The 15,329-nt window shown below is 40.5% G+C and overlaps 1 protein-coding gene across 2 annotated transcripts in view; it reads right to left on the reverse strand.

The window, feature by feature from the left end:
- Nucleotides 1-5,320: 5,320 nt before the first annotated feature.
- ARL15 (ADP ribosylation factor like GTPase 15) overlaps nt 5,321-15,329 on the reverse strand; it is a 427,617-nt gene continuing 417,608 nt past the window's right edge. The window contains exon 5 of one of the 2 annotated variants that reach the window (XM_004088466.3): nt 5,321-8,125. In XM_004088466.3, coding sequence (XP_004088514.2) covers nt 7,973-8,125 — 153 coding nt within the window. In that variant the 3' untranslated portion in view covers nt 5,321-7,972. The remainder of the gene's footprint in view (nt 8,126-15,329) is intronic. The other variant, XM_030815765.1, reaches the window with a different exon arrangement.

Below are 15,329 nucleotides of genomic sequence, written 5' to 3' on the forward strand. Positions count from 1 at the left end.
GGGACGTGGAGGACTTTTATGTCTAGCTCAGGGATGGTAAACGCACCAATCAGCGCCCTGTCAGAACAGACCACTCGGCTCTACCAATCAGCGGGACGTGGGTGGGGCCAGATAAGAGAATAAAAGGCGGCCAGAGCCAGCAATGGCAACCCACTGGGGTCCTCTTCCACACTATGGAAGCTTTGTTCTTTTGCTCTTTGCAATAAATCTTGCTACTGCTCACTCTTTTGGTCCACACTGCTTTTATGAGCTGTAACACTCACCGCGAAGGTCTGCAGCTTCACTCCTGAAGCCAGTGAGACCAAGAGCCCACCGGGAGGAACAAACAACTCCAGACGCGCCGCCTTAAGAACTGTAACACTCACTGCGAAGGTCTGCAGCTTCACTCCTGAGCCAGCGAGACCACGAACCAACCAGAAGGAAGAAACTCCGAACACATCCGAACATCAGAAGGAACAAACTCCAGACGCGCCACCTTAAGAGCTGTAACACTCACCGCGAAGGTCGTCGGCTTCATTCTTGAAGTCAGTGAGACCAAGAACCCACCAATTCCGGACACACCAGCACTTTGGGAGGCCGAGGCATGTGGATCACGAGGTCAGGAGATTGAGACCATGCTGGCTAACACGGTGAAACTCTGTCTCTACTAAAAACACACAAAAAAATTAGCCGGGCGCAGTGGCGGGCGCCTGTACTCCGGGAGGCTGAGGCAGGAAAATGGCATGAACCCGGGAGGTGGAGCTTGCAGTGAGCCGAAATTGCACCACTGCACTCCAGCCTGGGGGACAGAGCGAGACTCCATCTCAAAAAAATAAATAAATAAAAATAAAAAATAAAAAATTTGGGTGACTCTGACTGGGTGCGGTGGCTCATGCCTGTAATCCCAGCAGTTTGGGAGGCCGAGGCGGGCGGATCACAAGGTCAGGAGTTCGAGACCAGCCTGGCCAATGTGGTGAAACCCTGTCTCTACTAAAAATACAAAAATTAGCCGGACGGGGAGGCAGACGCCTGCAGTCCCAGCTACTTGGGAGGCTGAGGCAGGAGAATTGCTTGGACCCAGGAGGTGGAGCTTGCAGTGAGCCGAGATTGGGCCACTGCCCTCCAGCCCGGGAGACAGAGCCAGACCCTGTCTCAAAAAAGAAAAAAAAAAAATTGGGCGATTTGAAATTAACAAATGGAATGGAAATAGGTTTCTATTTCAGTTAATTTTTGTGATCTGACCTGAACATCTGGGCCAGTAAACAGCATAAGGGACGTGTCATGGTTCTCTAAGGGTCACATCTAGCATGGGGCTTAAGACTGGTGAGCAGGAATAATATGGCCTTTAGGTGTTCAAGGAAATGTGAACAGTGTTAGTATAGATTTTGTAAAAGTGTTCTAAATCCAAAATGTGTTAACTCCTGCTAAAGGAACGACTTTGCCCAAGTACCATTTTGGAATAAATCATGGGCGTAAAGGGGCCTTTCCAAGTTCCCAGTCCTCAATGACAGAAAATCAAAGCAGCCTCTCGAACCCCAGTTAAAACTCACTGCTACCTTCCTAGGTCAAACAGTAACAACAACAAAAAAACCCAGCAGGTTATATGCTTACAGGTTACTGCCTCTGTCTGGGCCTGTGAATCGTGGCAGACATGCAGCCGCTTTAACTGTTAGGTGGAATAAAACACAAGAGACTGCTGCTGAATAAGAATTTTCCTCTTGGAGACTAAACATTCAACATTTCAAATATAAGTCATTTGTTTGATCAACAGACAGGATGAGACAAGGCTGTTCTAGAGGAGGCAAAGCCCTTTGAATACAGAGAGAATGAAAAGAACAGTAGGTAATTGACAAGAGTTTGATTTTGCACTTTGGAAGCACCTTTGTGTGCTAGACACATGCTTCATTGTTGTAGCAGCAAAATAGCAGAATAAAAAGTGCTAGCTTTACAAAGTTCTATTTACAAAGATGCTTAAAAAAAAGGCAAAACAAGACATGGTTAGATTTTTAGTTTTATTAATGGTCACAGAAGCTAAACAGCATTCAAAAACAATTCTAAATTAGGAGGGCTAAAAACCAGAAATTAGGATCAAGAACAAATTTTCTAAAATCTAGAGACTCAAATTGCAATTTTAATATAATAAAATCCCTCACCCCCTCTAATTCTCTACGGTCATAAAAATAATCCAATTTAACAAGTGTTACAGGAATTAAAATGCTACAAAGACAGAGACTAAGTATGTCATATTTACAGCTATATCAATCCCTGGTACATAGTAGGTGTTCAACAAAAAGTGTGTTGCATTAATGAATAAAGTCCTAAAAGTATTAAAACCAAAAGTTCCAATTGTGAAATAAAACTGTACAATGCTAAGCTGAATCTCGACAAGCTGTCATCTCAAAAACCCTGTCGAAGCTGCTTAATAAAAGTGTTGGGTTGATACAGTCCATGTCTAGAAAGTTGTAAAACAACTGGAGAAGGTCCAGAGACAAACCTGACTTGCTCCAGATTACAGAGAATGACAGCCAGACTTACTGTTTGCATTCTTGTCTCTGCCTTTTAGTGAGCCGTTTCTATTCTAACAAAATCCTCTCATTTTTAATATTTATATGTCTAATGATTTAATATCATACGACATCAGTCTGGCCTTCGAGGTGCCCTGGACACACATTTTTCTGATTTACCTTTACACAGATTGTATGCAAACTGGCCAGAAATCATTCATTTCAACATGAACCTCTCAGGTAAGAATTGTGGTCTTACTTCTCTCTCCAGAAACAGCCTTCTTCACAGACTCTGTTTAAAACCAGCTCCCTCCACCCCCATCTTCTGTAAGCTTGTCCAGACATGGGGTACATCATTAGGCCAGGTCTTCCAGTCATTCCCTTGCTTGCAAAGCAATCATTTATAGGCGTTTGGTGTTTTGTCTGACATCTGTTTGATGCTGGAACTCTAGCCTTTGTCTCAATGAATCACTTGTCGGTGAAAGTCCATTGTAGGCTGGATTTCACACTTTAGGAGGGGTTTGCCTGTGACGGAAGTGATCTTAGGCTTTTGGAAATAACCAGCTCCCTCCACATCCCTATATTCCATGAAGAAACAGGAAAATGAGAGAGTCTGGGGAAACTGGTGCTTATTCAAGGCTTATTTTGATTTGTTCCCTTGGGCCCGAGCCAGGCTAGCATCTATGGGGACTACATTGCCAACTCACCTGCATGGTTGAAATGTTGCTGCTAGAAAAAAACTAGGCTGAAACATTCATGTAGGATTTTTTGAGATCATCAGATAAAGGGAAGAGATTTTTGAAAAAGGAAGAAGAAAGGAAAGAGGGAATTCACCACTATCTGGTAGTTTGCAGAAGATCGTTTTTTAAAAGTGTGGTGGAATGGCTGTACCCATGTTGGTCTGTGGCTAGCTGGAGCAGTGGGGATAAGGAGTTGGACTGGATTACACACCTGGCTGAGCCTAGCAAGGCATTACATCTAGAAACCACTTTCTTTATTCTCCAAACAGGGTACAAGTGACTTACAAGGCATATGTGGTAAGTGAAGTTTCTTTGAAAGCCACCAGGCCCACACTATTCCCTTGTAGAAAGTGATTATTCATCTAGAATGCCCTGTGGAAATTCCTGTGTGCAGTCAGGACTTGAGAAGTACAGCAAGAAAGGGAAGGGGCAGGCTAAGCCTAAGAACACTGTAGTTGGCCTTTCTAAACCAGGAACCAGTGAATACAATATGCTTTGCAGAGCAGAGATGGTATGTGAGATGAGATTATAGAGAAAAATCTGATAGAAAAATCATGGGCTTTGAATTTCTCTTTGTTTCATAAGGAAAGGAAGATGCTAGACAGGGTGTATTGGAGAGATTCTTCTTTGTGACTTTTAACTTCTTTGCTTGGTTTCACAGTAAGTCACATTATGGAGAAGTTGTTACAAACAGATGAAACCCCAGGAAGGGAAGTCAGAATTTCCAGATCTGATGAGACAGTGGGTGGAAGAAAAGTTTGTCATTTAAAGTTTTAATTCAAAGAGAATAGGAAAGGGGAGGGGAAACTGACATCCCATCTGAGGCTTCTAAGCGATCCTTTTCATGTTCCCAAATTAGTACAAGGGGGTGTGGGGTAGGGTGCCAAACCTTGGGCTCATCAGTCACTTCATGCATCTGAGTTGAAAAACATTTAACCCTGAGATGCACATAATTTAAACATGCTGATTCACTGGTGACCAAAAGCTGTGGGCCCTTGGGAGCCAGGAATTCCCAACATGATGTGGTAATGCATTTTACAGCATGAACTTCAGATCTCCAGGACCGAGGCTGGGGAACAAGACAAGGACTCTACATTCTAAAGTTTCTGCATAACAAACACAGACCCTCCCTTCCAAATGCATTGAAAATGAGGGATCCCAAAGGGCAACTCCCACTTCCAGCCCCACCACCCCACATACCTTTTCATTTCTGTTTGCACCATTAGGTCAGGAGGTTAATGAAAATGCACTCTAAAATTATAAAGAGGATGAAGCCAGGCACGAATATTAGATTTCCATTCAAGTCTGAATATGCAATCTGGACATGAAGAAAACCCCATTTGCTTCAAAATCTTACAGCTCTGTTCACATTTACTTGGATAGGCCTGAGATGCTTAGGAAGTTGATAACTGCTGATTGCCTACCCTAGAAATAAACCTAGGAATGAAGGTTAGATTCCCAGCTTAGAAGTGAAACGTTACAAGCTCTCTGTGTAGTCAAATACTAAGTGATAATAATGTTGCAATTGGGACCAAGCAAAAGCTGGGATTTAAATTTTTCATCTTCAATTATGTATTTTTTTTTCTTTTTCTCTCTTCTTCCATTTATCTACCACTTGATTTTTCTTTCTTACTCTCTTTTTTTAGACTTTCATCCTTAAGGATGGATCTGTAAATGCACAGTATTTCCTTGAGTCACTTAAAAATATTTCTTAACAGTATCAATCACCATTGAATGAAATAATTCATTGCACCAAACTTTGCCACTCAAATTAATTTCACAGCAAATATTATAAAATAATCCTTTGATTGAAGGATGACGCTTTATAATAATATCTTGAGTCTGTTCACACACTCCGAAGGAACAGCTTCAATAACAGTAAATTGCTGCTGAAGACAAACCAACTGGAAAAGATACTTGCTTTTTTTTTTTTTTTCTTTTAAGGTTTTCACAATGGCTTCAAAGGAAATGCGAATTAATCATTTGTTTTGACCCAAGAGCAGCAGAACTTATTTTGGAGACAAACAGGCGACACAAACGTAAACAGAAATCTGGGACTCCCAAATGCTAAAGCTGAAAGGAGTTAGTCTGAAAACATCAGTTCTACTCAGCGTTTATTTTTCATTTGAAGATAGTGGAAATCATAGAAAGCATGGACAATACAAGTTGGTCTTGCCTGGCAAATGTCCACATGAATCTGTTAGCCTCTAAGTACAGGTACAGTATTTTTTAATAGAAAGACAGGGCAATATGGCAGTTAATTAGCAACCAATACTGTCAACTACAGTGGATACAAAGTTTTATCATATAAATTAATTGCCATTACAAAAAGGCAACTGCTTCAGCTAACAAGGTACAAAAACTGGAAACGTCCATAAATATAACAAGAAGCTAGGTGATGAAATACATAACAGACTGTTTTTCCTATATAATATTTGAATATGCAAACCAAGACACCTGTGGCACTTTACATGAAAGTAGGAAAGGGACTTACACTCCCACCCCCTGCCATCCCACCCACCCCACCACCCACCCACCCATCCCCACCCGTTCAGGCCCCACCCCGCCCCCACGTGGATTTCCAAAACATGGCAAATTCTAGGGTTACAAGGACAGGATGCCGCGCGGAAGCAGCAAGACGGCGAGCTCCGACCTGCCAGACAAAGAGGGAGCCTTATTGCCAGTTGTAAAGCATTAGGCGTCAGACAGAAACTTGTCAAAAACAGCTGTTGTTGGGTACTGATTGATAATGTTTTCATTCTGACGGCTGAGACGCTGCAGACAGTCGTGGGTCTGAGGAGAGGCCCATCACTGGCGCACACATGAACACACACACACAGACCACGGGAAGTCATTTAACAGATGGCTTAGGAGCACTCAGCCACGGTGTCTTAAAAAGACAACATTCTACATTTAATGAACTTGCAGGGAAAGCGAGGCCTAATAATCATTTATTTTTCATAGAAGATGAGCACAACAGGACAAAATAAAAACAGGAATTGTGTAACTGGTCATCGGAATAAAAGTTTTGTGCCGCTCACAGATTACACAGTGTTAAAAAATTCAAGAATGCTGCAGACAAAATTGTATACGAATCATTATGTATCCTTCCTGATTCATGACATTAAAAAAAAAGCTTAAAGAAGTGTTTGATGTTTTAAAGGTAATGATTTCATTACAAGCTACTCACAAGATTAAACCACAAAAACTATATTTAAACAGCATTAAGGGTCTGAAGTCTATCTTCTGGAGAATTACCGGGTATTACATCATTCAGTAATATAGTGTGAGTCTCTGGTATTTGGGTATCAGTCCATTTTACTTAAAGTTACAAACATGTTTTTACACTCATGTGTAGGAAGCAGCTTTTTTTTTTTTTTTTTTTTTTTAATCATTTGGCCACTTAGTATTTTAAGTGGTCAAAGTCTACAAAGTATGCCGAAGAATATTTCATCTATGAACCTCAATATGCATAGATTTTTTTCCTGATTTAGAAAAGATCAAAGGTGCTAAACCTTAGTAAAACTGTACATTTATCCCTATGCAATTTTATCATTTAAATCAAATGGAAAAAAACTAGTTCCAAAGACTGAATCTGAGTCACAATATTATTTATTTGCTGCAGCCCCAGCACAATTTTAAGGGCACATTGAAACCCCTGAAAATAGAGGTTTATAATAGAAATACTGGTAAACCTTTAACTACTAGAGGAAGGCATTAACAGACTCCAATAAACTATAGTAGCACGTAATGAATATATAGATGATTCTGTCTTTGTTATCTTTGTCAAATCCATGCCACCTTAAACCCTAACCAGTATAAATTATACTTTTTCTGGCTGTTTTAAAAATTTTTATCTATTATTTTAAAAATTATTTTCTCTATTTTAATCAAACACTTGAAGATTTTAGAAAAAGATACCTACGTTACATTGCAGCTTGACTTTATGCAGGCTCATCATTCCATTAAAAAATATTTGAAGACTCGACTCAATCAAATACAGTCTGTGATGCATGCATTGTAGCTAAGTTTCTTCTAACTGCTCTCAGAAACCAAAACAATGTCTTTGCTCTTAAAAGAGAAGAGACCTCAGATGTAATCAAGAAAACATTGTGCAACTTGTCTCTAAGCTCTTCAGAGCCAATTTTACTATGGCAGGATATTCCTTCCTGATAAGGTGATTAATTAAGTTTTTGGTGCTCACTTTTCTGTCATAGTCGATAAGCTCAGTATACCAAAAAAAAAAAAAAAAAAAAAAACCAAAAAATGATAAAAATTAGATAAAATAAAACAAAACCCCCAAGAGGTCTTGAAAATAATATAAATATTTTGTGGAGTCCCAGTCACATAATACTCCACTCCCAAACCCAGAGAAAATGATCAAGGTCTTGTGAGTCTTTCTGAGTCCTTCAAAAGGGATTTGATTTCCATAAGCCATGAATTCCGTCCGTTTTAGCACAGAGTATAGAAGAGATGCTTAGAACAACAGAAGGAAGAGACATGCGGTGAAGATAATTAGTGGTAAACAGAGAATAAATTCTCTCTCAGTAGTGTGTACTTGACGTTAATGCCGATGATAATTCATCTGATCTACACAATATTCACTTTAATAGAGAGATGAGAGTCTGAAATGACCAGAGAAAAATAGATACTGAAGCCAATATAGTCTTGATACCAAAATAAAATTAAAATGAGAAACTAACATGATAGGTTCAAGGCCTTTTGGGAGCCCGTTTTCTTTGCCAGATTTCACATTCTTATAGCTTCATGGTCTTTTTCTTCTAACAAATTAATCAGCTGAGAGAAGCTGTCTTTCAGTGCATCCATGTCGTCCAGTGAGCAGGGCTGTAGAATCCAGCGTTTTCCACGTGCAAGTGGTTCAAGTTCAAAATATTTTTTGATCTTAAGAGGAAAAAATAAAGATAAATAGGTTATTAATTATATCAGAAACTTTCTCATATCAAAATTCTGAGGGATAAAGTATGGGAATTTCAAGGCGGAATTTATACAAACTGTGATGCCTACGACTTTGCAATGTGGATGCCTGTCCGCAGCTGTTGTTATAATGTGGGTTATATATTGTGACCTGGGAGTGTTTTCTTTAGAGGTGAATGATCTGCGTGCAAGCCACCATTCCACCCATACATTTAGCAGCATGGGAGGTCTGATGAAGTCAGAGAAAAAATTATTTGCACTATGGCACCAGTCAAGATACACTGCAGACACCAAAAGATTCCATTTAATCAAAATAATTAGCAGAGTAGCTTTCACTATCTCACCTTGCCGACTTATTAAATTGGTGACGACTTACAGTAGGTACTATATTGATTACTCAAGACTCAATTATTTTGACCATCAAGCACATAACACAACAAAAATCTAATTTAAATAATCTTTTTCTCTCTTAAATTTCTAGTATCTGCTTCTGAGACATGACAGCGTGTTTTCTAGGAAAGAGGATAGAAACTGCGTGTATGTATGTTTGTATGTATATACACACTTACATAAATTTACATATATGCATAAAATCTTCTAGCTTTTATTTTTTCTTTTTCAGTCCTGAATTTTCTAGGATGGAAAAAGCCAAGAACTTATAACAGTGCTCAAAAACCTGTTCAATTAATAACCAGTCACAAGTCACTCTTACTATATTGGCCAGCATATTGACTAATGGCATTTAGTATTACCAATTCCTGGCTGTGAATAAATAGCAAATTATTATGGCTTCTAGAAGTATTGATGATCTTCTCTCAAAAGGTATCATAAAACACAAAGCACAAAGTTCAGGAAGCTCCCGACTCATACACACTGTATCATACAAAACTAGAACATTATATTTATTGCCCAACAAAGTTGTACATAACATCAAATACAGTCAGTAGCAACATCAAAAGAGACATTGTTCAAAGATGTTCTTGGTTAACAAATTTCATTAAATCTCATGTGTCATGAAAAATTCCAGTCTTACCTTAGTCAATACTTGACCTAGAAAAAAAGTATCTCCACTTTAAATGCCATTCTCAAATATGGTTTTATTTTGCCAGTACCAGTGCAGACCACCGTTTGTTGACAGTAGAGATACGCTATCCAAATTGGTATTAATATGTTTGTACATATTTTCATATAAGCCAGAAGACATATATATCTATATATAAGAAATACTAAGCTGTTATGCTAATTTAGGAACCAGAAATATGCTAACATTTTATAGTCCAAGTATGTCCAAAAAGTCTTCTTATCAATGTCTGAAAGTTCATAATAAACACTAATTAAAAAAAAAGCCTGTAAGAATTACAAGATCCTCATTAATTCTGATTCTGAAGAGAAATGAACATCTCACTTGCAGATCAGAAAATGGATACACAACTTCAGAACAATTTTTTGCCCAAGGCATTTTATAAATCATGTTAAGAGGATTCTTTGTTGTTGTTGTTGTTGTTGTGTGTTTTTTTTTTAGATAGGGTCTCACTCTTTCACCCAGGCTGGAGTGCAATGGTATGAACACAGCTCACTGCAGCCTTGACCTCCCAGGCTTGGGCGATCCTCCCGCCTTAGCCTCCTGAGTAGCTGGGACCATAGGTGCACGCCACAACACCTGGCTAATTTTTTAAAAATCTTCTGTAGAGGTGGGGTCTAACCATGTTGCCTAGGGTGGTCTTGAACTCCTAAGCTCAGGGGCTTCTGCCACCTCAGCCTCCAAAAGTGTTGGGATTACAGGCGTGAACTACCATGCTGGGCTTTAAGAGGATTCTTGCTTACTGAAAACACAAACGCCATTCTTTCAGCTTGTTTTCTTTATGGCACTGAAAACAATTGACATCCAAGACAATCTGAAATTCCTGGTGCAAAGACCAGTATCAGGGACCAACCCAACTCCGCAGAGGGAAGAACTGCCAGTTAGCTGAGCAGGGGGCCATTGGCCAATAGGGGAAAAAAGAGTAGGGAGGAGGGACTGGTAGGGAATCCTGGCTAAGTCCACCCTTAGAAGGAGGTGGGGGCTGCTCCAAAGAGCTGAAAATCAGAGATGTTGGTCTTGTTGCTTCTGCCACAAAGTAAGGCTTCAGGTTGTATCACCGAGCTCAGAAACTGGGACCACTGTGCTTACAACGCAATCTAGTATTTGATCAATAATGCTTCCCATCAGATGAAGTATGCAACATCCAAAATCTAGTACCTAAAGGAAGTTGTGTCCTTGCTACATTTTATAAACCCAAATCCAAAAGGACAGCATTTTACATATTGCTAATGACTGAGAAGAGGGCTGGTCACAAGAAATTCAATAATATTAAAATAATAAATAATAATAGTAATAGGAAGGCATCTCATTAACAATACTTCCTCTGAGTGGTTAATTTAAAAATCATACAGAATTGATCCCGGTAGCATATTTACAGCTAATTTGAAAACAATATTGGATTAAAATAATCACAAAGTATATCAGTAATATGTGATATTTTACAATACCTACCAGACATAAAACAGTGAAGTTCAGCTACCTGTTAAAGTTTGGTTTCTAGGCAACTGAAAATAGTCTATCACACAGGCATACATGGAAGACAATACAGGTGTCTGCAGGTAGACATGATTCAGAAGTTGTTCCTGCTGAATACTAAACATGAGAACGAAGTGGAGGTTACACGGACAGAGTGGTCAGCAGATAAAGGGGCTTAGTGGTGTTAAGCTGACAAATACGGCTGGGTAATTCGAGATTTTCAGATCCATCACCTAAGTGGGTATCTAACACTGCCAATATTCACTCCACTGGTATCCACAGGATTCCACACAACTCTACATTTATGATATCAATTTTTAAACAAGTTTTGCTCTCTCACTAGCATTCAAGTACAGTGAGTGACTGCTGCTGGAACATTTATTAGCTTTTCATTACTTGGAATTTCATGTTTCTAAAAACAAAGACCACAGTACAGAGAGGAGAAGATGAGGACTTTATGTTCTAGTTCTGACTTTTTTTTTTTTTTTTTTTTTTTGGAGACAGAGTTTTGCTCTTGTTGCCCAGGCTGAAGTGCAATGGTGCAGTCTCGGCTCACTGCAACCTCTGCCTCCCGGGTTCAAGTGATTCTCCTGTCTCAGACTCCCATGGAGCTGAGATTACAGGTGCCTGCCACCAGGCCCAGCTAATTTTTGTATTTTTAGTAGAGACAGGGTTTCACCATGTTGGCCAGGCTGGTCTCGAACTCTGACCTCAGGACAATCTGCCCAGCTTGGCCTCCCAAAGTGCTGGGATTACAGGCATGAGCTGCCGGGCCTGGCCTAGGATAACATTTTCATTTTGTTATCTTATATCAATCTGAACTTCAAATTTTACTTTCTCTATGTTATTACAGTAACAATCACAGTCACATTTGAATTGTTCACCATTGCTTTTTTGTCTTTGTATATGTTGATGTATAATTTTAAAGAATAGTGTTTAACTTTGAACAACGTAAGTCATATACTTAACATCTGACATTATTTTTAAGGTTAAAAAAAAAACTGCCTGTGATGCAATGATCTATTTTTTATGATGGACATACATTCTTTTAAGGTCATTTACTTTATCAAGATCAACATTCTAAAAATGACTGAAGAGAACATGAACCTAAGTCTTTTGACTACTTTATCCATTGCTGAACTAGCATGGTTAAGTGAAAACTTCTTGAATAAGGAGACAGTGATTGTTTCACATTGGCCTTTGGAGACGGCACTTGGGAGAATGACATCAGAATACAGCTGTCTGACAACCTGTGGTCATTTAGCTATTTTCAGGATAGCCACAGAGAGTGGGCATTTATTAGTAGCCATGTGTCCACCCTAGAGATAGGAAAACAAAGCCACCACCAGCAGCCAACCTATTTTAGCCCTGTCACCAGAGCCTTTCTCCACTCATGCCACTGCCGGCTGATTGGCATGACTGCATTCCATTATTCACACATCGCGTTTACTGTAAAGTCCCAATATAACAGAGACGACTCGGCACCATCTCACTGCTGCTAATGTTTGTAGCAGCTGTTAAACCTGTGAGACGTTACATAGCACCGGAGACCCACTCATTGGGTAGGAGATGTCCTTTATGTTTCCTTGAGTAGTGAAATCACAGTATCATCCTTTCCTAGTTCCAGGATCTCTAATGGGGTAGTGATGCTCTCTGATTTCCCTATCTTGCCCTCACTTGAGATTCAAAAGTTTGATTTTCAGTTCTTGCCAATTTGGTATGACTAAATTTCTAGAAGGCATGTAAACAGTTTTGAACTTCAATAACAGGTCTTTCCTTTTTAAAAACCTGCAAACTTCATTTTATTTCTAATGGTAGGCTGCTTGTTTTTCCTCTGTTTGTTATTAAACCGGTAGTGTGTGCCCAGAGTTGAACTAGTTTTCCTGTAAGCACTCTGGGGAGCAGGGGAACAGAACAGTCCAGAAAGGGTTTACTTAGTGTTTGTGTGTGAAAGAGAGTCATGTTCTCAGCTCAGATATTTATAAACAGAGCTTTGACCCACAAGAACGTGTTGTGAGACATGGAGAGCCAGGGTGTGTGACAGTTCCTTACTGCGTGGGACTCTGCTCTGCATCACGGAATACACCACCCCTAGTTCTACTGAGTTAAATGCCATTGGCACCAACCAGTCATTGCTAGAACTCAAAACAACCTGCACCCTCCCATGCCCAACACATTCCCTGGGTGGTCCTGCCCGTTGGGAACTGCTGCTCTTGCCATGTGAAATACAGGTACCTCTCACCCTGTATGGGGCTATTAGCTTATTTTTTCTGCATAGTCACCACTGGAGATGGCAGCTGGATATCTGCTTTCCCCATTCTCCCCCAGATCGCCTGCTACACACAATGCCTATGTTCCCTCTGTGAAAAACTAGTGGATTATAACTGACCCTTCTTAAGCCTGTGAGATGGTTGTGGTGGGGTCGGGATCTAAGGAGCTTTGGAAAGTTTTGCCCTAAAAGTTGGCTTCCCATAACTTCATTCACTCAGCTGCTCTGTCCTGAACGAGACTGGAGAGTGTGAGAAGGCAGCTCGGGTGCCAGCACTCCAGGTGCCAGCAGACGGGGCTCCACTGAGGATAGGAGCTGCAAACCGAAAACAAAACAACAACAGCAATGGTCTGAGAAGAGCACTGTCCTCATCATTTGTATTATAAGAGTGCAGGGTTTTCCCCCATGAGCTTTTTAGTGACCATAAAAGACTGTTTAATACTGCACAGTTTACTAAGGGCTTTTTCACTTATTTATAGCACTTGGACTTACTTCCACTGGAAGGCAGAAAAGCAATGGATTCCAATAAAGAGGGATATGATTACTTACACTAGTTCTTAAATCACAGAACTCAATTTGAATAAAAGGTATCTGGAGGGAAGACTTAAAATAAACTTTAGAAATAAAGGCACATACTTTCTCCATCTCTGGAAAAGGAAACAGGTCTCATGAAGGAGTCTAGGTTGACAACTTTAGCTGCTTCAAACTGATGGGGATAGGTCAGCTAATGCAGATGACTGGGTGAGGCTCTCAAACCAAATACAAAAGGCCAGGAAAAAGAAGGGCAATTCTGGGATGTGACAGGGAGAAGGGCAAGCTGGAAGACGACGCAAGAGAACTTGACTGTTAACTGTTTTGAACCACGTGCAGCTATTACTGCTTTCTTGTAAGTTTAAATACACAGTGTCCATTGCATGACATGTATTTTTCAAAGAACTATAGGAATCATGGTTTTGGGATGGATTTATATTGGTTCTGTTATTTATTTATTATTACTATTACTTTTTTTTTTTTTTTTAAGAAATAGGCCGTAGCTGTGTCACCCAGGCTGGAGTGCTGTGGCACAATCATAGCTCACTTCAGCCTCGAACTCCTGGGCTCAAGCAATCCTCCCACCTCAGCCTCCTAAGTAGCTGGGACTATAGGAGTGTGCTATCATGCCTGGCTAATTTATTTTTTATTTTTTGTAGAGACATTATCTCATTATTTTGTTCAGACTGGTCTTGAACTCCTGGTCTCAGGTGATCCTCCTGCCTTGGCTCCCAAAATGCTGGAATTACAGGCATGAGCTACTGTGCCCGGCCTATACCGGTTTTAAACTCTCTAGTAAAAGTATGGTCTTGCTCCAATTAATAGGATGCCAAGAGAGCCTGAATGGATGGCAAAATTTTGTAGGACCTTTTCCATGATTGTTACAAAGAGAGTGGGACTTTCCTTGTCTGTGTCCTAGCACCTTTCTTTAATCACTAGAGTAGATAGACCTATTGTGTGAACATGTCGCATAGGGGAAAATATTTGCATTGAAATTTTTCTCAGTGATATGGTGGGACCCACTGGCATAGGGTTGGCAATAGCTGATTGTGTGCATTCTCCTTCCACCTCCGGGTACACGGATGTCAAATTGTACAAGTCCTGAACGTGACCATGGTTTGAGTACTTACACCACAGAAACCTGCGAGTACAACAAATCAGGACTTTTTTTCTTTTTAAAGGGTCACATTTAGGCCGGGCGCGGTGGCTCACGCCTGTAATCCCAGCACTTTGGGAGGCCAAGGTGGGCAGATCATGAGGTCAGGAGATCGAGACCATCCTGGCTAACACAGTGAAACCCTATCTCTACTAAAAGATACAAAAAAATTAGCAGGGCGTAGTGGCGGGTGCCTGTAGTCCCAGCTCCTCAGGAGGCTGAGGCAGGAGAATGGCATGAACCCAGGAGTCGGAGCTTGCAGTGAGCCAAGATCACACCACCGCTCTCCAGCCTGGGCGACAGAGCGAGACTCCATCTTAAAAAAAAAAAAAAAAAGTCACATTTACCATCATACTACTGAGTGTATACATCTTGTATGTGTATTTGCAAAAGGGCCCTCCAGCTTTGCTGCCTTCATTACAGAGGCTCATGAAGCCGGCTTAACTGGGTAACCTTCACCAAAGTCAGAGAAAGCCATGCCCATGCCATGGCTCCAGGACAGGGTCTGGAGATAAAGTGGCAGGGCATCATTAAGATTCTTCAGAGTGCATTCTTGGCAGCTTGTTCAAAGAAAGGTTAGTCTAGAGAGCAGCACCAGCTGTTCCTCTTTTCATTGCAGGATTTTGAAATCCTTAGAAAGGTACTAAATATGTCATTA

This window comes from Nomascus leucogenys, chromosome 7b (assembly GCF_006542625.1).
Source record: "Nomascus leucogenys isolate Asia chromosome 7b, Asia_NLE_v1, whole genome shotgun sequence".
Lineage (NCBI taxonomy): Eukaryota > Metazoa > Chordata > Mammalia > Primates > Hylobatidae > Nomascus > Nomascus leucogenys.